At 33.4% G+C, this 22,996-nt stretch overlaps 3 protein-coding genes and 1 pseudogene across 10 annotated transcripts; all 4 read right to left on the bottom strand.

Moving 5' to 3' along the window:
• Window positions 1-58: 58 nt before the first annotated feature.
• On the bottom strand, window positions 59-11,958 carry LOC140841792 (elongator complex protein 4). 2 transcript variants are annotated; one of them, XM_073209465.1, is made up of 9 exons: window positions 11,851-11,958; window positions 4,317-4,494; window positions 4,014-4,240; window positions 2,940-3,009; window positions 2,230-2,389; window positions 1,576-1,636; window positions 1,229-1,388; window positions 1,050-1,141; window positions 59-442 (listed from the first exon to the last, which is right to left on the bottom strand). In XM_073209465.1, the coding sequence occupies exons 2-9, from the start codon at window positions 4,453-4,455 to the stop codon at window positions 272-274; spliced, it is 1,080 nt and encodes a 359-aa protein (XP_073065566.1). In that variant the 5' UTR covers window positions 4,456-4,494; window positions 11,851-11,958; the 3' UTR covers window positions 59-271. The 2 variants fall into 2 exon arrangements, with proteins under 2 accessions (XP_073065566.1, XP_073065565.1); XM_073209464.1 differs by lacking the exon at window positions 11,851-11,958 and adding an exon at window positions 5,581-5,739.
• LOC140841789 (uncharacterized) lies at window positions 6,661-11,859 on the bottom strand. Of its 7 annotated transcripts, XM_073209456.1 has the most exons (6): window positions 9,654-11,859; window positions 9,454-9,515; window positions 9,211-9,413; window positions 8,958-9,105; window positions 7,182-7,505; window positions 6,661-7,110 (listed from the first exon to the last, which is right to left on the bottom strand). In XM_073209456.1, exon 1 carries the CDS (start codon window positions 11,572-11,574, stop codon window positions 9,760-9,762), a length of 1,815 nt encoding a protein of 604 aa, XP_073065557.1. In that variant the 5' UTR covers window positions 11,575-11,859; the 3' UTR covers window positions 6,661-7,110; window positions 7,182-7,505; window positions 8,958-9,105; window positions 9,211-9,413; window positions 9,454-9,515; window positions 9,654-9,759. The 7 variants fall into 7 exon arrangements, with proteins under 7 accessions (XP_073065557.1, XP_073065558.1, XP_073065555.1 ...); XM_073209457.1 differs by lacking the exon at window positions 9,454-9,515; XM_073209454.1 differs by having other exon boundaries at window positions 9,211-9,515.
• A 3,357-nt stretch (window positions 11,959-15,315) lies between the features above and the next one.
• Window positions 15,316-19,695, bottom strand: LOC140840909 (kinesin-like protein KIN-7F; annotated as a pseudogene).
• LOC140841790 (uncharacterized) lies at window positions 17,039-21,865 on the bottom strand. The gene is made up of 2 exons (XM_073209459.1): window positions 19,588-21,865; window positions 17,039-17,196 (listed from the first exon to the last, which is right to left on the bottom strand). Exon 1 carries the CDS (start codon window positions 21,477-21,479, stop codon window positions 19,665-19,667), a length of 1,815 nt encoding a protein of 604 aa, XP_073065560.1. The 5' UTR covers window positions 21,480-21,865; the 3' UTR covers window positions 17,039-17,196; window positions 19,588-19,664.
• Window positions 21,866-22,996: the final 1,131 nt, after the last annotated feature.

A 22,996-nucleotide genomic window follows, 5' to 3' on the forward strand; every position in this document is an offset into this window, starting at 1 on the left:
CATAATTTCTTACATTCTTAATTTATAAGTTGTAATTTCTTTTAATCTTTCATAATTAATACATATGGTAAATTTTTATTGATGATGCACAAATATTTGCTAGTAAAAAAATGTTACAAAAGGTTACTTCTTCTTGTGTCGTGGCTAACAGTTGCTGAGGAAGACACACACACGACACTTAAATCGTCAAATGCAAGCAAAGCAAGCCGTTTTCGCGAGCTCGATCAAGAAGTTGATTCCTCAACTATAAGATAACCCTCGTGCATTTTGACTAAAAGTCGAGGAGCCCTGTCTTAGAAGATACAGAAGAACAGCTACCAGATGAAGCATATGAAGTACCACTTGAACCGTCTACGGGAGCTTGGTTTAGGCATTCTAAAACCAAGGATTTTCGCTTCTGCAATTTCATGGAGAACGTGGTCGCCTCTAGAATGGCAGGAACCTGTGTTTAAATAATATATTCAACACAAGCGACACTTTGATTGCAATTTATAGCTAAACTTACACGGGCATGATTTTGACAGTTGCCTTTTCATAATGCAACAGGAAGCATAGGCCATATATAGTATTCAAGCCATAAGTGTTATTTTTTTCCTATGTTGTGTTTCCTTCATTCAAAATTTATAATAAAATTTTATTTCAAATAAACTAAATCAGTAAAATAAGAAGAAATAAATTGAAGTAATAAAAAATTAGAAATAATAATTTAAAAGATGTTTTAAATGAAAATAAAATTGAAATATATTTATTTAATATAAAATAAGAATAAAATGGATGAATGGACAATGCAACTAACAAAAAATGAATATTAATGATAAAATGAATATGAGAGAATGAAAGTGTTAATATAATGTGCATGTGACATGTGAATTCCACGTTTTTTTAGAAGGTGGTGGGTGTCAATGTGGATGCCCTAAGAAGAAATATTATACTTCGGTAGGAACTACCAAAGAAAAGTGGAATCTATTTTCCCTTCTAAACATAGTGTGATGTTTCGGTGAAGCAGTGCCAGACGGTGCCAACAAAAGGTCAGAGCAAACTATGTATACCTGAGTATTAATACGTGCAACTTTGTGCACGCTCAGAAGGCCAACCATATCCTGATACCCTGTCAGAAGTTTAGACAGTTCCTTGTCCTCGTCTGATGCAGCAGCAGATATGACACACTTTTAACGTGTGATTTGGCTAAATCTTTATTGCATGAACAGAAGATAACAAGGACACACACCTGGAATTGCCTTGACTGAAACTAACGTGTCAGCCAAATGCTGGAGCCTTTTTGAGAAGGTTGATGAAACGAGAGAGGGCGAAAAGGTTACAACTGCTACTGCATTTGACAACCGTACGACATTTTTCAGAGATCTGACAAAAGAAAGCATGTCCCATTCCTAAAAGATAAGCGATGAATCCTTAAAAGATGAAAATTTGGGTTTTAAGAAAATAAAGCACATGTACTAAATATTTAGAAAATAATCGAATATTCTGTGAATCTCTAGGCGTTATAATAAAAATGTTGAATGCTTCATCTTTGATTCAAAAAGATAATATTTCATTCGAAACAAGCTAGACACCGACCTTGCTAAAAAAGTCACATTGCGGTGAGCACAATGATTGAATAGCAACGCGTCCTCCCATACTGTTCCAAGTGAAAACATGAAACCAGATTTAAAATTCATGATGGATAATCAGAGTATAAAAATAAGAACAAGGAAGATGATATATAAATGGAATCCCTAGTTTTGGTTGTCTTTGATGTTCCCTCATTTCATCACTCCAATAATAATAATTATAAAAGGTGGAAGAAATAGCATTATCGGATTTCAGAATAACTCCATGAACTCAGCATTTCATCCCACACAAGTATAATCTTTCATGATTGACTGGCCTTGTGATTAAACACTAGAGTAGAGAAATGGTTCTGTTTATCCGGGCCATGAGAGTTTGCTGTCAAGATAACAAAGTTACTGTAGAATGGACCTATGAGGTGAAGATGTTGGAATTATAAGTTGTAAATCTCATTTGACAACAGACTATAGTTTTGGCATTGATGCCATTACCCATAAAAAATAAAAATAGGAAGGTTTTCAGTTTATTCTGGTAGAACCAAGCTAAAAAAATGACATTCATTTTATCGTGCCGATGGAACTCTTCTCACGTACCACATTAATTTTTAAATATTAATAACATAAATGAATTTTGATGCATAAGAGCAGTAATGCAAAATGTTACCTCTGAGGAATCCGAGACAAGAAACTGGAACAACGTTTGATGAATGCGGCAAGATCAGAAGTATCATTAAGGCTAACACAATCAACATGTTTCCCAGTAAAGAAGTGTCTCTCTAAGGGTTTCCGCAAATCAAAGTCACTGCAGTACTCAGACTTTCCATCTGCACACAAGACACATGACATTATTAGGTGCAAAAGTACAATTATGATCGCTGCTTATAAATATCATGTTGGCAAATCAAGAAGCAGCTTCTTTATTAAGGATTTACCAGTCTTCTCTCTCTCTTACCAGTTGCCACCCATCTCTCTAAGATACTTTTTTAATTGGTTATATTCAGTACATTAGACAACTCTTCCTATAGCTATAAATCAATAAAATTTCAGAATGCAATGATCTTTCCATATCTCTCTTTTACAACAAAAAATATCTCAATGCAGTTCATTCACTTCTGTTTGCTTCAAAAATCTTAGTTTACTTCTACGTGATCTTTGCATAATACATCTTGAATGTGCTAATCAAAGCGCAAGTATTTGACGGCCATAATAAACACATAACTAACTGTAGAGATCAGATAAGAGAAAATAAATATTAAATAATAATTAATAATGAAAATGACAAAGATTGTCACACTATGACAGAGAAAATGTCATGCAATTGAGGGAGAAAAAAAAATCACAGCCGAAAAATGGAATTCAATTTTTCTATTTTACCTCTCTGAGGCTCTGAAGTATGTTCTCCAAAATACTTCTTATATTGCCATGCAATCCTCAACCCCCTTTCCTGTGTTCAGATAACATACAAACCTTTAGATCAAAATCACGAACTCTACGTTAATAAAGCAAGTGCACCAACTTCCAGGGGTTTTTGGCAATCTGAAAACAAAAACATGGCACTTTTGGATAATGCACTATTAAATTATCTTTCTCACAGTTTCACCCTTAAAATAGGATATGCTCCATACATGTAACAATTTACTGCAATTCTTTAATTGAAATCTTAATCTGTAGCCGCCTTTTAGAGGAGTATGTCAATTCACTCATCCCTAATTTTGTTATTTTCATCGAAAATATCTTGATTCATAATATTCCATAGAAGTAGTTGGTTTTGGTATTTACATTTTCATTAAAAGTATCTTGATGCATAATATCCCACAGAAGTTGATTTTGGTGTCTACATTCTTCCAAATTGAAACCGAACAGAATAAATGTAGTCAAACCAAATCAAACAGTATATTGCATTTGATTTTCACTTAAACTGGAAAGTTTTTCATCGTTTTGAATTTTATGTCGTCTTCTTCATTTTAGGAAAAAAATTCCAACGATGTTATAGAATATTTGCAAATGGACTCAGTTAGACTTAATGTGTGTGTGTGTGTATATATATATATATATATATATGGGTTCGTTTAGATTTAATCAACATCTCGGAATCTGAAGCCACAAATTGAATTGAAATTCTCAGACTCTTTTTGGTTCAGCAATTTTTATTATAGTTTTTAAGGTTTTGAATTTGTTTTGCAATTTCACTTTATTCATTTACTCTCCTAGTTTGACACAAATTTATTATCTACTATTTCTTTAGTAATAAATTAATGAAACTTCCTCATACGGGCAGTTGGAATTTGAAATCCATGAAAATTGATAAAAGGGTGCAATGTGCAGAAAATATCCTCATACCTGTTCGGAATGTGTAAAAAATAAAAATTAAGAGTGCATCGCGCAAAGATAGCATATTTCTAGTATGAATCCATATTTAAGCGTTTAGAAAATGAACGGGATGGGAACCTGTTCAGTGACATGGACATGAGAGTTATCATCCCTGAGGGCCATCGGGCTAGGCAAAGTGCCAAGAAACCCTCTCGGATCTTTTGAGGGACTAGCATAAATAAGAGGCTGGTGATGAACTAGCCCTTGAGACATAAAATTTCTCAATAATAGCATATGATGTGGTGCCTCAGTGTCTTCCATAACCATCACAAGGCTTCCCACTGTAAACCCACCTCCCAAAATCTCTATAAAAACAGAAGGTTGTGATAGTATCAAAAGAATAACGAAAAATGCCACAAGTACAAGTTCATAGAAATTTACTGTCCAAGTCTGAAATGCCAGACGAAAGAAACATAGTCCCATTGGGACCGAGCTTAAACCCAGGAATGTGTGAGATTATACTGGATGCTGGAGAAAAACTGCGCGAAAAACTACCACTTCGAGACTTGTCAGCGGCCATAGATATACGAAAATCTGTTATCTATTATTCACTCAGGACCTACAACCAAAGTACCAAACACAGGTAAAGAACCTAAGAAAGACCTCATCCTTATCGACTGCACTCTCGAAGACAATGAAAAAACACCAGACATCTTAAAATCATTCTGCAAAACCAGTTCAAATAACTATTAATGCGTACTTAGTGGAGCTACACTCAGAAAATAGTTGAAATCACTGGGACATTTTGCCAAACAAATGTTATGCGATATGCTAGGTTCATGGTAGGATAATCACATATGTCTATTATCAAACAACATGCAGATGAAGATAGATCATTTTGGTGTAAGGTTCGACAATTTGATAGCTTAAGATTCCAACATATAGATCTAAAATCCAGTAGGGTACATTCAAACCTAATATATAGATCTCAGGGCATTGTACAAAAATGGCTTCTGACACCAAAATCTATCATCTGCACATTCTATCATATTAAAACTTCCACCATTCAGATTTAGTAGCATAATGATGCATGATCTAACATATTCATGAAAGTGCATCTTGCGTCTACGCAATGCCGTGGACATCACCTTCATTGAAAATTAAGATCCGACCGGAAAAAGCAAGGCATCTTCAGTTTACCAAATACTAAATTTATCTTACGCAAGGATGTAACTAATATTTGTCAAGTAAACAATTTACAAACATCTCCATACACCGCAAAAATCCATCTCGATGCTCATTAAGATACATGTATCTCATACCATTTTATTCAAAAAAAAATTGAAAAATCGTGAAGAAATCAAGAAACACAACAAAAAGATGTCTCTTTCACCTGTAACTCGAAAATGAAACTAAGATGACAACCAAATAACGACAGTTTGCGTCCATTAAATTATATATAAATTGTAATTACGCCTTCGTGGGTTTATGCCATTTCAAGTGATTCTACAGCTCCCGCATAATCATAAAACAAAAGGGCATAGACCCAATATCTTTTAAGTTTCTACTAGCTAATACAATAAGAAGGTATCCAATTTTTCCGTCAACAGAAGAAGTCTGTTTACATCAAGGCTAGAGCATAGGATAACGAACATTAGATGAGAGAGTAAAACCAAAAAGTATGGGAGAAAAGTGACACCATCACCTATTTAAGGAGACGGCAGGGATTTTCAAGGCAGGAGTTAGACTGCTGCTCAAAGGGCACCCCTAGCAGTTTCGCCTGGAGGCTGGATGCTTGAGGAGAAGAAACAGCGGCAGGAGCTCTCTAATTTTCTCTCTCTTTTTCTTTTTCTAATTAATTAATTCTTTTTCCTAATTATAAATTAATACGTCTCATTTGTTTGGGGATTTTAAATCCATCCATTTTCATCTTCTCTTGTAATATTTTCTATAATTTATTTACTAACATTAATTTATTTTACAAAATATTTGGTGACATATTTAGTAAAATATCAATATATTAAAATTTATACTTAATTAGTTCATTTAACTGATTCGATTGAAATAACTAATTATTTATTAAAAAATTAATTTAAATAATAGTTTCATAATTTATGCAATTACACTTTTATAATTAAAGAATATAATTTTTAAATGTTATTTTTATTTAAGACATTAACTAAAAAATTTAATTTTTATACATATTTCAAATACTTAAGAAATCAAAAAATAATTATTATTTTCATCATTTATTAAATAAATTAGTAAAAATTTAAAAATTATGTAAAAAAATCTAATTAAGATTTTGAAATATAATTTTAATAAAATGAAAGAAAGAAAAGGGGCCGTGCGAGTTTGGATAAAAAAATTGTAACTAAAATAACATTTAAATAAGTTTTAGTTTTTTAAAAATGTTTTTACTAAAAAAAGCATATGTGTTTTTTATGTTTAGATAAATGTTAAAAAATGTTTTTTTTAAATAAAAAATATAAATTTTGGCTTTTAAAATATTTTTTATTCATACCAGGATTTAATGGATTCTTGATTGGACCATGATTAAAGTACATAAATAAATAAATAACCAAGTTTCATAATTCATAATACAGTGAGGAATTTGCATAAAAGTTTTAACATTAATTATGACTCTTTTATTTATGTGAACTGTTGTCATCAAATGAGTACGATTCATCGCAATATTAGTGGCCAATAAAAGTATAATTTATTCACATAGAAACAAGTTTTACAATACAGCAATAAAAGGGATTTACAGCAACATAAACACAGCTGAAGAAAGCCGCTGAAATTTTCTTCACACTAACTTTACATTGCAACAAACCTTCTAGTTGCAGAAAACATGTGATGCTCCCTATAACTGAAACCAATAAAATCTACCCAGTCATACATATTGGTCTAACATCAGAAGAGAGATACCAAGTTACGTTTGAAAGTATACGTTATTTCTGATCTTCGGGGTGTAAAATTAAGCCCAAACATCTCCTTGGGACTGTGCCCCGATTCCATAAGACCAACCAGCCTCGCAATAAGCAATGCACTATCGTATATGTGATTCATATCGTCGGTACTGCACCACAGATGATGAGCTAACTGTAGCTTTCTGAGTTTGGTATTGATGCCAATGCCCCATTTGAGGAAGAGCATCTCTCTTTCTTGTTCTGAAAGATTTTTCTCCATCTGCTTGCTCAGCTTTCGTCTCTCTTGACTAAGGTACTTTGAGCTGATATTACATAAAAAGTTAAAAGAATAACTACCTCAAGTGAACAATTGATAGTGGCTCGAAAATCTTACCTTGAAGCAAGTGTCAAACATCTATCATTCACGATGGTTTTTTCTCCCCGAGAATTTATCCTTCAAGAATTTCATTCTTCTCATCTCTACCTCCATGTAAATAGCGTCTAAAGGGTCACCTTGAAAAAGTAAGAAGAAGCAAGGTCTGCGTACAAGTGAGACATTGCAGTCATGTCAAAGTTCGATTATTTCTCTTTGGAGCCTTTTGAATTCGGTTGGCCAACTTGAAAGACCTTTGAATTCATCTTCGATTGGATCTAAACCGACGTCCTTGACATCCTTCTTTGAAGACTGATTGACCTTTGGTTCAATCTCATCATTAGCCTGCATGAAATATAGATGCTGAAACATAAGAGTTATGACAAGAAACCAATCCAAGTTTCCATAAAATTTGTATATGTAACTAGTTCTTTTTTGTGATAATGTATATGCAGATAAAATAAATCCTGCATATGCTCGACAAAACACACTTCAAGAAAGAATGCAATCGGTCAGAATATACTTTCGTTAGACAAAAATATTAACTCACTGGATTTGTGACCTCATTTTCAGTTGGAAGCTCTGCCTTTCCACTCATGTCAGCAGAACAGCAGATAGCACCCTTAGCAGTCGAAAACTCCATATGTGGGGCATCAATCTCAATATCAAAAGTATTTTCTGGTGAACAATGAGAATAGTTTGTTGACAACTTTTTCTTGCTGTGCAGCTTCTACTTCTAGTCAATTTCATGCCTCTAGAGACCGATGAATATGTGGCTAGCTCATGTGTTAAAGATAGCATTTCAAGAGACGCCATATCAAGAAAATGAATAGATCCAACTTCACTCCCTTTCTTGAACATTGGTTGTATTGACTCTTGGACATCATTCAACGATGCAGTAATTTTGGTGGAAAACCAAAATTAGTAAAGGTTTTCCAAAACCAAATAAACAATACATATATAAATGTATGTACTTTTTTAATTTAATATCAAACGTAGTATTATGATTTCAAAAATCAAACATAATCTTATTTGATTTAATATTAGATATAAAAAAACTCTATATTATCGAAAATTCACTAGAAATTTTACCCTAATTTAAATAACTATATCATTTCCCATCCAAAAAATATTATAGAACACAATTAAAATTTATTGTAAAAAATAATCAATACAATTTTAAATTTTAATATAATCTCTAAATACTTTTTTAAAAAAATTACTTAACAAAAAATTTTAAAATTGCATGCCAGTAGTTACAATTTCCAAAATTTATGTAGATTTTAAATTTTAGTTTAAAAAAAATTACAATAATTTGATGTGATCGACATGTGAATTGATATACAAAATTTAGAAAAACTTATAAATTATTAAAAATAAAACATGTAGAATGTAAATGTTTGGAAAAAACTTTAAAAAATGAGCTCATAATAATACTTTAAAGAAGCAGTATTACATGTAAGAATCCGAACATTATCTCATAATAAAGCTTTTAACACAAGATTTTCAATGTCACACCTAGCATGACACATTATTTTCGTCTTACTTTATGCAAGATTACTCCTTATTAATTTTTTTGAATGTGATTCAGAGTGGCATATACATCATTATCCGGAACATGCGATTGGAAACCCCGTCTCACCATAATATTGATGTTTCTGGAAGTGTATAAATCACTTGAAACTTCAGAAATATATTTAAAAAAATAGCCTTTTCTTGTCAAGAAACAAGGAATGTTACAGAAAAATGATCATCCAAGGTAAGTTGAAGAAACCCAGAGGAAAATGTGTAGCTTACCAATGAAGTCGTCACTTCCAGACGTTTGGGCCCTTTGAGTATAGATGCAAGCTTCATTGACGTGCAGAGCCTTGGCAGTGAGTCGCGATGCAGGTGCTGAGCATCCTGAGCCAAGACTCAAGGCGCATGCCTTCTGGACTCTAAGTAACTAAAAATGTGCGTAAATTTTTTCAACATTCAAAGTTGGATTCGATATTGATTTGATATATACAAAAAGACCGCATATTTTAATTCAGTAACATGTGGAGCTTACCCCATATAAAAGTGCTCTCAATTTGCTCCTCAGCAGATAAAAAATGAAATATGCTGCGACTATCAAAGAAATATATAGCAACTTGAAGGGTCGGACCTTCCTCCGTAGGAAAAGTACCGTGAGCACACCAAGCACTATAAAGTTTTCTACCAAACTCGAGATGGAAATAAGGCTAAATGAATTCCAATTCTTTGTGTTGTTGCCTGAAGATAATAAAAAATAAAGTGCTACAATTTATTTCACCTGGACAACATGTGATTACATGCACCCAAGCGTGTTTTCTCATCAGATCGTTGCATAATTTTCTGAATTGGAATAGAAGAAAATAACATGATTGATATACATGTAATGCAAATCTTATAGCAGATAGAGTTCTTGTATCTCACAAATATTGGCATTCAATCAATTGATGAAACTTGATTCAAAAGTTCAAAATCAGATACCAGCAGCAGGTCCAAGAGTCCTGCCCTAACTTTATCCATTCACCAATTAATATGTGTGTCCCCTGTATTCAATACACATGCTTCTTTACATCTTCCACTTTGCATGCTAGTGTTTGTTTGGAAATTGAGGAATCAAATTGAGAAACTCCGAATAATTTTTCTCCTTTGATAATAAGTCCACAACTATAGATGTAGTGTATGCATCTGGTAAAAGATTCTTATTTGCCATTTTTTTGAGAAGCTTCACCACGGTGGCTGCATCATTATTCTCACAGAATCCTCGCATAAGTGTATTGAAGGAGGTTACGTCAGGATCACAACCATTCTTTTCCATCTCCAGAAACAAATTATTTGCCTTTTCCAGATGGCCATCCATACAAAACCCATGAATCATTATGGAATATGTAAAATAATCCGGCTTCATACCCAATTGACTGAATCTCTCAAACAACTCAAGAGCGGACTCAAGCTTATTTGCTTTGCACAATCCATCAAGTAGACAATTACAATGTCGAATATTAAGATTATAGCCAGACTGTTCAAGATTCCTGAACAGCTGTACTGCCTCTCCAAGGCAATTATTCTTGCAAAAACCATCTAATAATATACAATAGGTGGCAGAATCTGATGATAAATCAAACTCTATCAGCTTAGAATAAAGTTCTCGTGCCTCCACAACTTTACCTTCCTGAAAAAGTCCAGTTAACAGAGTGTTAAAAGTAATTGTGGTTGGCTGGTAATTCTTGCTAAGCATTTTGTCGAAAAGTCCCATAGCTTCATTCAGTTTGTGGCACTTGCAATAGCCATTAATCAACACGTTGTAACTACTAACATCCTGCTCAATGCCCTTTACTGCCATAGAATCAAACAACTCTTTTGCGGTATTCATTCTACCTTCATAACAGTACCCATCCATCAACGTGTTAAATGTTATAACATCAGGCATTTGACCTCTTTCAATCATCAGGTCTAAAAACCCATTTGCTTCATCGGATTTCCCCTCTTTGCAAAGTGCATCGATCAACACATTAAATGTAACAACATTGGGACGGATGCCTCGATCCAACATCTCAATAAACAAACTCTTTGCCTGATCCCACTCACCCGACTTAGAGAAACCTTGAATTAACATGGAATATGCAACCACATCTCCTGAAATTCCTCGTCCCTCCATTTCAAGAAATAACGCTTTACCTTTTTCCACCAATCCCTCTTTACAAAGGCCATCAATAAGACAACAATAATAAATCACATTGGGCTTGAACATTGTTCCATTCCCAAGTTCCTCATGCAAGCTTAGAGCAATCTTTGTGTTTCCACTCTTACATAGCCCATTCATTAAAGTACCCCACGTCTTAACATTAGGATGAAAACCCATTCGAACAATTTTCTTCAACAACTCGACTGCATCACCAATCTTATCTCCCATACACAGCCCTTTAATCAATGAAGTAAAAGTAACAATATTTGGATTATAACCCCTTTTCAAAAGTCCACCCATAACAGAAAAACCAAGGGGAATCATTTTCAGTTCACAATAACAATTAAGCAAAATATTCATCCCAATAAAATCAGGTGATAAATTAGCTTCAACCATTCGATTATGCATGCAAATCAAATCTTGATACATCTTGCCTTTAGCAACATTTCCCAAGAGCCCGTTGAATGATGAAATTGGTGGCGGGGGCTGCATACGGAGCATGTTATGGAATTTCGTTAGCGTACCATTTAAGTTGATTTTCGGGTCTTTTACAATTACAAGAGATCTTTCAGGTGGTTTTGGGGGTATGGTTTTGGATTTTGAAGAGGTGAAATTTGGAAGGTTGGTGAATAGTGATGAAAGGTTGCCTTTTTCATAAGGTACGGAGATAATAGCAGTAGCTGTAGAAGCTGCTTCACGAGCTGAACTTCTGGGAACCATTTCTTAACTAACAATAATCAGCAATTAAATTATATATAACTCGTAATTACGCCTTCGCGGGTTTATGCCATTCAAGTGATTCTACAGCTCCCGCATAATCATAAAACAAAAGGGCATCGACCCAATATCTTTCAAGTTTCTACTAGCTAATACAGTGAGAAGGTATCCAATTTTTCCGTCAACAGAAGTCTGTTTACATCAAGGCTAGAGCATAGGATAACGAACATTAGATGAGAGAGTAAAACCAAAAAGTATGGGAGAAAGTGACACCATCACCTATTTAAGGAGACGACAGGGATTTTCAAGGCAGGAGTTAGACTGCTGCTCAAAGGGCAACCCTAGCAGTTTCGCCTGGAGGCTGGATGCTTGAGGAGAAGAAACAGCGGCAGGGGGAAAATGAGGAAAACGGGAGTGATGGAAGTATTTATTAAGAAAAAGGGATTGAATGTAATTTTACTTTTTTATCTTTTATTTTAAATTTGTTTAAAAACTAATTTTGTGATTAGAATATTTAAATATTTATTTTATTTTTTTATATAATATAATTTAATTTATAATTTAATTAAATAAAAATAATTTATAATCCCATCCTTTTTCCGCGACCCACTCTTTCTCATCTCAACCCAAGATTTTTTTTTTCCTCATCTGTTGTTGCTGCACACTCAAACCATCTTCGATCTTGCATCATTGTTCTGGTTTTTTGCTAAGAATTAACGATGAGTCTAAAAAATATTCATCTGCAAGAAATCCAACGAGAAAATCACGTATTAATAAGAAATTTATTTTGAAATTTGAATTTGTTATCGAAGTTAGATTTGGGTCGAGCCCTGGGTCGAGCTCTTCGTGAAGAGGAAGAGCTCGACCGTGAGCAGCAGCTTAGCTGCTGCTCTCGGGAAAGCTCTCCCCCAAGAGCATGACCCAAACCCAATTGGGTTGTGCTTGGGTCGTGCTGACCCAAGAAGAGCACGACCCAATAACTAGGCCAAATAATTTTTTTACTAAAAAAATCAGGTTAATTTTCTTAAAAAATTATTATTTCATTATTGTTTAATGTATATCAATGTATAATTTATGTTTGTTTTTTCATTGCAGCGGTGAATGTGAAGTTTACTGTTTAGCGACAGCAAGTTATACCATGTTTAGGGAAAATGCCTATCAATTGAACGATCAGAAGATTGAAGAATGTAGGCATTATTGTTGTTGTTGTTGTATTTGTGATAAATTATGGTCGTTGGATTAAAACATTTATATGATAGTTGGATTAAAACATTTATATGATATTTTACATTGATTTTTAGTTAATTTATGTGATATTTTTTTACTACATTCAATCTAATAACGATCTCATACAAAAAATATATTTAGAGAATGATTCATGAATTGATCAATTATATAACATCATAAAAAATGAAAGCAAGTTGTGATTTGAATTGTATTAGGATTATTGTTTCTAATCACACAAATTGTAGCTCTTTGACTCGACCCACTCAACCCAAAATTGGGTTGAGTGGGTTGCGCCACACAACCCACACATATAGACGCAACCCACTCAACCCAAAATTGTGTTGAGTGGGTTGCATTTTGGGTTGAGTGGGTTGCGCTACACATATAGGCGCAACCCACTCAACCCAAAATTGTGTTGAGTGGGTGGCGCCACACAATATATGTGTGGCACGACCCACTCAACCCAAAATTGGGTTGAGTGGGTCGCGCCACACAATATACTCAATTTTTGGGTAGAGTAGTTTAATTTGAATCGAGTCTTACATGTTATGAGTTTTTTAGGTTCTATTATTATGAAATTTGTTAAAAATTTTATTGGAATTAAAAATTTGTTAAGAATTTTAGTCGAGCATAAATTCAACCCGATAAGAGATACATTCGTCTAATATTGTTATGAAATTTTAACCAACACACTTAAATTATAATATATAACTCATATTAAAATGTTTACACAAATAAATTTTTTATATATATTTACGTTCTAATCATATATAGAATGACTTATGTATTATGAAATGATCAAAATTCAAAATCTCTCTACCACTCGACCCAAACTCGACCCAAACCCTAAACCCTAAACCAAACCCCAAACACCACCACTCGACCCACTCGACCCAACAATTTACCACCCACTCGACCCAAACTTAAAATTTAAAGAACAATCTTGTCCACTCCACCCACTCACCATCCCCTCGACCCAAAATTAAAAATTCAACTCAAACACATTACATATTAGTAAAATCAAATCGATAGCCTTTAAATTCAAACAAATTACATTTAATTCAAATGATTTTTTACGTCAGGAACACAAAAATAACTTAAACCTGAATCGATTATTTTGCTGGGAAGAATATATAAATGAAACATGAAATCGCCGATATCAATAAAAAAATATTTTTAAAAAATAAAATATAAATAACTAATTAATTAATGAACTAATAAATGATCTCACTTAACTTAATAAATGAACTCACCTAACTAACAACATTCAACTCCCTTTTTTTGATTTAAAGAAGTCAAAATCCCTTTTATTTAATTAAATTTAAAAAGAGTCATATATTTTTTATTGTCCCCCAGCGGCAGGGGCTCTCTAATTCTCTCTCTTTCTTTTTCTAATTAATTTTTTTTTTCCTAATTTTTGATATTCTCTTGTAATATTTTCTATAATTTATTCACTAACATTAATTTATTTTACAAAATATTTGGTGACAAATTTAGTAAAATATCAATATATTTAGTAAAGAGTAGATTTTTTGTGAGAAAGTCTCACAAATATTTATAGACGGATCAATCCTATCGATATTCATAATAAAAAGTAATATTTTTAACATAAAAAGTAATATTTTTTCATGTATGACCAAATAAGAGATTCGACCGACAAAATCGATCCGTGAGACCGTCTCACGAGAGTTTTTGTGTTTAGTAAATATCAATATATTAAAATTTATACTTAATTAGTTCATCTAACTGATTCGATTGAAATAACTAATTATTTATTAAAAAATTAATTTGAATAATAGTTTCATAATTTATGCAATTATAATTTTTATAATTAAAGAATATAATTTTTTAAATGTTATTTTTATTCAAGACATTAACTAAAAACATATTTCAAATACTTACGAAATCATAAAATAATTATTATTTTCATCATTTATTAAATAAATTAGTAAAAATTTAAAAATGATATAAAAAATCTAATTAAAATTTTGAAAAAAAAATCTTAATAAATCCTAATTAACAATTAAAAAATCTAAATTAAAAACAAAAAATAGGAAGAAAGAAAAGGAGCCGTGCGAGTTTGGATAAAAAAATTGTAACTAAAATAACATTTAAATAAGTTTAGTTTTTAAAAATGTTTTTACTAAAAAAAGCATACGTGTTTTTTATGTTTAGATAAATGTTAAAAAATGTTTTTTTAAATAAAAAATATAAATTTTGGCTTTTAAAATATTTTTTAAAACATTTTTTATTCATACCAGGATTTAATGGATTCTTGATTGGCATGATTAAAGTACATAAATAAATAAATAACCAACTTTCATAATTCATAATACAGTGAGGAATTTGCATAAAAGTTTAACATTAATTATAATTCTTTTATTTCTGTGAACTTTTGTAATCAAATGAGTCCGATTCATCGCCATATTAGTGGCCAATAAAAGTATAATTTATTCACATAGAAACAAGTGTTACAATTACAGCAATAAAAGGGATTTACAGCAACATAAACACAGCTGAAGAAAGCCGCTGAAATTTTCTTGACACTAACTTTACATTGCAACAAACCTTCTAGTTGCAGAAAACATGTGATGTTCCCTATAACTGAAACCAATAAAATCTACCCAGTCATACATATTGGTCTAACATCAGAAGAGAGATACCAAGCTACGTTTGAAAGTATACGATCTTTCTGATCTTCGGGGCGTAAAATTAAGCCCAAACATCTCCTTGGGACTGTGCCTCGATTCAATAAGACCAACCAGCCTTGCAACAAGCAATGTACTATCGTATATGTGATTCATATCTTCGGTACTGCACCACAGATGATGAGCTAACTGTAGCTTTCTGAGTTTGGTATTGATGCCAATGCCCCATTTGAGGAAGAGCATCTCTCTTTCTTGTTCTGAAAGATTTTTCTCCATCTGCTTGCTCAGCTTATGTATCTCTTGACTAAGGTCCTTTGAACTGATATTACATAAAAAGTTAAAAGAATAACTGACTTAAGTGAACAATTGATATTGGCTCGAAAATCTTACCTTGAAGCAAGTGTCAAACATCTATCATTCACGAAGGTTTTTTCTCCCCGAGAGAATTTATCCTTCAAGAATTTCATTCTTCTCATCTCTACCTCCATGTAAATAGCGTCTAAAGGGTCACCTTGAAAAAGTAAGAAGAAGTAAGTTCTGTGTACAAGTGAGACATTGCAGACATTTGCAGTCATGCCAAAGTTCGATTATTTCTCTTTGGAGCCTTTTGAATTCGGTTGGCCAACCTGAAAGACCTTTGAATTCACCTTCGATTGGATCTAAACCGACGTCCTTGACATCCTTCTTTGAAGACTGATTGACCTTTGGTTCAATCTCATCATTAGCCTGCATGAAATATAGATGCTGAAACATAAGAGTTATGACAAGAAACCAACCCAAGTTTCCATAAAATTTGTATATGTAACTAGTTCTTTTTTGTGATAATGTATATGCAGATAAAATAAATCCTGCATATGCTCGACAAAACACACCTCAAGAAAGAATGCAATCAGTCAAAATATACTTTTGTTAAACAAAAATATTAACCAGGGACAGAGCCACCCCAAAGGCTGGGGTGGGCTCCAGTCCAGGCTAGATTATTGGCCTAGTAAAAAATATGGATGGATTAGCGACGGTTTTACTACATCCGTCGCTAAAATTTTTGAATTTATTAAAAATTTTAGCCCATAGCCCACACTATAAAAAAAAAACGGGTGAATTAGCGACGGTTTTACTACATCCGTCGCTAAAATTTTTGAATTTATTAAAAATTTTAGCCCATAGCCCACACTACAAAAAAACCGGGTGAATTAGCGATGGTTTTACTACATCCGTCGCTAAACTTACAACGGTTTATTTCAGCCCAGTCTTATATTATTTCCTGGCTACGTCCCTGATATTAACTCACTGGATTTGTGACAGTCTCATTTTCAGTTGGAAGCTCAGCCTTTCCACTCATGTCAGCAGAACAGCAGATACCACCTTCAGCAGTCGAAAACTCCATATGTGGGGCATCAATCTCAATATTAAAAGTATTTTCTGGTGAACAATGAGAATAGTTTGTTGACAAATTTTTCATGTTGGAATTAAAATTTATTGGAGGTATTTTACTTTCAAAACTCTCCTTTTCTCTTTCGGATCCCATTGATGGTATATTCTCATTGTAGTCCACAATATTGAACCAAGGTGAAGCTGAACCAGTGGTAATAATACTTGCTGTGCAGCTTCTACTTCTAGTCAATTTCATGCCTCTAGAGACCGATGAATCTGTGGCTAGCTCATGTGTTAAAGATAGCATTTTAAGAGCCGCCATATCAAGAAAATGAATAGATCCAACTTCACTCTCTTTCTTGAACATTGGTTGTATTGACTCTTGGACATCATTCAACGGTGCAGTAATTTTGGTGGAAAACCAAAATTAGTAAAGGTTTTCCAAAACCAAAATTAGTAAAGGTTTTCCAAAACCAAATAAACAATACAAATATAAATATATGTACTTTTTTAATTTAATATCAAACGTAATATTATGATTTCAAAAATCAAACATAATCTTATTTGATTTAATATTAGATATAAAAAAACTCTATATTATCGAAAATTCACTAGAAATTTTACCCTAATTTAAATAACTATATCCTTTCTCATCCAAAAAATATTATAGAACACAATTAAAATTTATTGTAAAAAAAATCGATACAATTTTAAATTTTAATATAATCTCTAAATTTTTTTTAAAAAAAAATACTTAACAAAAAATTTTAAAAATGCATGCCAGTAGTTACAATTTCAAAATTTTATGTAGATTTTAAATTTTAGTTTAAAAATAAATTACAATAATTTGATGTGATCGACATGTGAATTGATATACAAAATTTAGAAAAACTTATAAATTATTAAAAATAAAACATGTAGAATGTAAATGTTTGGAAAAAACTTTAAAAAATGAGCTCATAATAATACTTTAAAGAAGCAGTATTATGTGTAAGAATCCGAACATTATCTCATAATAAAGCTTTTAACACAAGATTTTCAATGTCACACCTAGCATGACACATTATTTTCGTCTTACTTCATGCAAGATTACTCCTTGTTAATTTTTTTGAATGTGATCCAGAGTGGCATATACATCATTATCCGGAACATGTGATTGGAATCCCCCGTCTCACCATAATATCGATGTTTCTGGAAGTGTATAAATCACTTGAAACTTCAGAAATATATTTAAAAAAATAGCCTTTTCTTGTCAAGAAACAAGGAATGTTACAGAAAAATGATCATCCAAGGTAAGTTGAAGAAACCCAGAGGAAAATGCGTAGCTTACCAATGAAGTCGATGCAATGAACTTCCCTGCAAAGATCCTCTGAAGTCCCATTACTTCGTTTCTCTATGCCCTCCCAACCATGGTATGAATCACCTTCACTAAAGTTTGAACTGCTAATTAAGATTCTTGGAGTAGCATTATTATTCTCGACGTTCTCGTTAAAGTAAGGAATTTTAGCAAAATGATCTTCCGAACTGGTCCTACTGAGTCCATCAGAAAATGTTCTGTTATCAACATCCAAGGAGTGAGGATCTGCCAAAATGGAACTCTCCTGTTGTCGAATTTCACCCTCTGGTGATTTTTGAACTCGCAAATGAGGGTAATTCCCAAATCTTGCCTAGAGAAAAAAATCAAGAGAGGACTAAAAATACGAATAATCAGTACAAAAAGAAAGTAACAGATCAATCAATGAACGTTTACCCGTATCACTGACTGTTCATCATCTCCTAGCATTTGTAACAAATCTGTCACATGAGATTGAGCTATATCTCTTTGCAAAAATAAGTTCTTTAATCTCCTTCTCAAGCTGAGTCAAAGAAAACTTCAACAAAGCTTCAAGTTCTACCGAGGCCTAATCTTGACAGTCTGGGAGATAAAAAAATCACTATCAACCATCATTTTCGTATAGTTAATTACCTTTACAATTTGAAGATCTTTCTCACTAAGCAATGCCAAATAATTTGTTGGAGCCGTAGATTGGGGACTTCTGAGTTGACTCTCTAATCTTGCTAGTTCACTCTGCAAATGCTTTACTAACGCTTTGTCCGACATGACCATAGTAACTTGAGCATTGGTTCTCACTTCCTTTGCACAGCTTGCAAAGAGAAGAGTGTTTCTTGATTGCTCAACATGACTTCGTGCTGGGCTCATCATACAGATGATGGCTGTTCTAGCATTTCCTCCCAGAGACGCTTGAAGTATTCGAGTTAACTTTGAATCTCGACAAGGAATATGCCCATTTCGGCCTTTGCTGCATTAATTATGACGCAATATGAATGACAAAGGCAAAACTGTACTACAAAAATATCTCAATTTTCCTACTGTCACAACACCTTCATATTTATGTACAATACAACTAAGATTGTACACGACGAAGCGTCTACCACTATAACACAGATTTATTTCGATTGTTGTACCGCCAGTGAAAAACTAAAATGGGAGCAATTATTATTCCCCAAATAATAGTCCATCAAAGCTTCATTTAAAGTACTAGAGATCTTTGCAGATAAAGTTAATCAGTGAACATATTCTGTTTTTTGCTTTGGCTTTATATTTTCAATCCATTCAAATGAAAATTTAGTTAAAGAATCAAATTCTTAGAAGTGCTCACAATTTGCTCCTCAGCAGATCAAAAATGAAATATGCTGCGACTATCAAAGAAATATATAGCAACTGGAAGGGTCGGACCTTCCTCCGTAGGAAAGAGTACCGTGAGCACACCAAGCAGTATAAATGCAATGGAAGTTTTGTCCCCTGTAATCAATACACATGCTTCTTTACATCTTCCACTTCGCATGCTAGTGTTTGTTGGGAAATTGAGGAATCAAATTGAGAAACTCCGAATAATTTTTCTCCTTTGATAATAAGTCCACAACTATAGATGTAGTGTATGCATCTGGTAAAAGATTCTTATTTGCCATTTTTTTGAGAAGCTTCACCACGGTGGGTGCATCATTATTCTCACAGGATCCTCGCATAAGTGTATTGAAGGAGGTTACATCCGGATCACAACCATTCTTTTCCATCTCCAGAAACAAATTATTTGCCTTTTCCAGATGGCCATCCATACAAAACCCATGAATCATTATGGAATACGTAAAAGAATTCGGCTTCATGCCCAATTGACTGAATCTCTCAAACAACTCAAGAGCGGACTCAAGCTTATTTGCTTTGCACAATCCATCAAGTAGACAATTACAATGTCGAACATGAAGATTATAGCCAGACTGTTCAAGATTCCTGAACAGCTGTAGTGCCTCTCCAAGGCAATGATTCTTGCAAAAACCATTTAATAATATACAATAAGTGGCAGAATCTGATGATAAATCAAACTCTATCAGCTTAGAATAAAGTTCCTGTGCCTCCACAACTTTACCTTCCTGAAAAAGTCCAGTTAACAGAGTGTTAAAAGTAATTGTGGTTGGCTGGTAATTCTTGCTAAGCATTTTGTCGAAAAGTCCCATAGCTTCATTCAGTTTGTGGCACTTGCAATAGCCATTAATCAACACGTTGTAACTACTAACATCCTGTTCAATGCCCTTTAATGCCATAGAATCAAACAACTCTCTTGCGGTATTCATTCTACCTTCCAAACAGTACCCATCCATCAACGTGTTAAATGTTATAACATCAGGCATTTCACCTCTTTGAATCATCAGGTCTAAAAACCCATTTGCTTCATCGGATTTCCCCTCTTTGCAAAGTGCATCGATCAACACATTAAATGTAACAACATCGGGACGGATGCCTCGATCCAACATCTCAATAAACAAACTCTTTGCCTGATACCACTCACCCATCTTACAGAAACCTTGAATTAACGTGGAATATGCAACCACATCTCCTGGAATTCCTCGTCCCTCCATTTCTAGAAATAACGCTTTACCTTTTTCCACCAATCCCTCTTTACAAAGGCCATCAATAAGACAACAATAATAAATCACACTGGGCTTGAACATTGTTCCGTTCCCAAGTTCCACATGCAAGCTTAGAGCAATCTCTGTGTTTCCACTCTTACATAGCCCATTCATTAAAGTACCCCACGTCTTAACATTAGGATGAAAACCCATTCGAACAATTTTCTTCAACAACTCGACTGCATCACCAATCTTATCTCCCATACACAGCCCTTTAATCAATGAAGTAAAAGTAACAATATTTGGATTATAACCCCTTTTCAAAAGTCCACCCATAACAGAAAAACCAAGGGGAATCATTTTCAGTTCACAATAACAATTAAGCAAAATATTCATCCCAATAAAATCAGGTGATAAATTAGCTTCAACCATTCGATTATGCATGCAAATCAAATCTTGATACATCTTGCCTTTAGCAACATTTCCCAAGAGCCCGTTGAATGATGAAATTGGTGGCGGGGGCTGCATACGGAGCATGTTATGGAATTTCGTTAGCGTACCATTTAAGTTGATTTTCGGGTCTTTTACAATTACAAGAGATCTTTCAGGTGGTTTTGGGGGTATGGTTTTGGATTTTGAAGAGGTGAAATTTGGAAGGTTGGTGAATAGTGATGAAAGGTTGCCTTTTTCATAAGGTACGGAGATAATAGCAGTAGCTGTAGAAGCTGCTTCACGAGCTGAACTTCTGGGAACCATTTCTTAACTAACAATAATCAGCAATTAAATTATATATAACTCGTAATTACGCCTTCGCGGGTTTATGCCATTCAAGTGATTCTACAGCTCCCGCATAATCATAAAACAAAAGGGCATCGACCCAATATCTTTCAAGTTTCTACTAGCTAATACAGTGAGAAGGTATCCAATTTTTCCGTCAACAGAAGTCTGTTTACATCAAGGCTAGAGCATAGGATAACGAACATTAGATGAGAGAGTAAAACCAAAAAGTATGGGAGAAAGTGACACCATCACCTATTTAAGGAGACGACAGGGATTTTCAAGGCAGGAGTTAGACTGCTGCTCAAAGGGCAACCCTAGCAGTTTCGCCTGGAGGCTGGATGCTTGAGGAGAAGAAACAGCGGCAGGGGGAAAATGAGGAAAACGGGAGTGATGGAAGTATTTATTAAGAAAAAGGGATTGAATGTAATTTTACTTTTTTATCTTTTATTTTAAATTTGTTTAAAAACTAATTTTGTGATTAGAATATTTAAATATTTATTTTATTTTTTTATATAATATAATTTAATTTATAATTTAATTAAATAAAAATAATTTATAATCCCATCCTTTTTCCGCGACCCACTCTTTCTCATCTCAACCCAAGATTTTTTTTTTCCTCATCTGTTGTTGCTGCACACTCAAACCATCTTCGATCTTGCATCATTGTTCTGGTTTTTTGCTAAGAATTAACGATGAGTCTAAAAAATATTCATCTACAAGAAATCCAACGAGAAAATCACGTATTAATAAGAAATTTATTTTGAAATTTGAATTTGTTATCGAAGTTAGATTTGGGTCGAGCCCTGGGTCGAGCTCTTCGTGAAGAGGAAGAGCTCGACCGTGAGCAGCAGCTTAGCTGCTGCTCTCGGGAAAGCTCTTCCCCAAGAGCATGACCCAAACCCAATTGGGTTGTGCTTGGGTCGTGCTGACCCAAGAAGAGCACGACCCAATAACTAGGCCAAATAATTTTTTTACTAAAAAAATCAGGTTAATTTTCTTAAAAAATTATTATTTCATTATTGTTTAATGTATATCAATGTATAATTTATGTTTGTTTTTTCATTGCAGCGGTGAATGTGAAGTTTACTGTTTAGCGACAGCAAGTTATACCATGTTTAGGGAAAATGCCTATCAATTGAACGATCAGAAGATTGAAGAATGTAGGCATTATTGTTGTTGTTGTTGTATTTGTGATAAATTATGGTCGTTGGATTAAAACATTTATATGATAGTTGGATTAAAACATTTATATGATATTTTACATTGATTTTTAGTTAATTTATGTGATATTTTTTTACTACATTCAATCTAATAACGATCTCATACAAAAAATATATTTAGAGAATGATTCATGAATTGATCAATTATATAACATCATAAAAAATGAAAGCAAGTTGTGATTTGAATTGTATTAGGATTATTGTTTCTAATCACACAAATTGTAGCTCTTTGACTCGACCCACTCAACCCAAAATTGGGTTGAGTGGGTTGCG

Source organism: Primulina eburnea, chromosome 9 (assembly GCF_022965805.1).
Source record: "Primulina eburnea isolate SZY01 chromosome 9, ASM2296580v1, whole genome shotgun sequence".
Taxonomy (NCBI): Eukaryota; Viridiplantae; Streptophyta; class Magnoliopsida; order Lamiales; family Gesneriaceae; genus Primulina; species Primulina eburnea.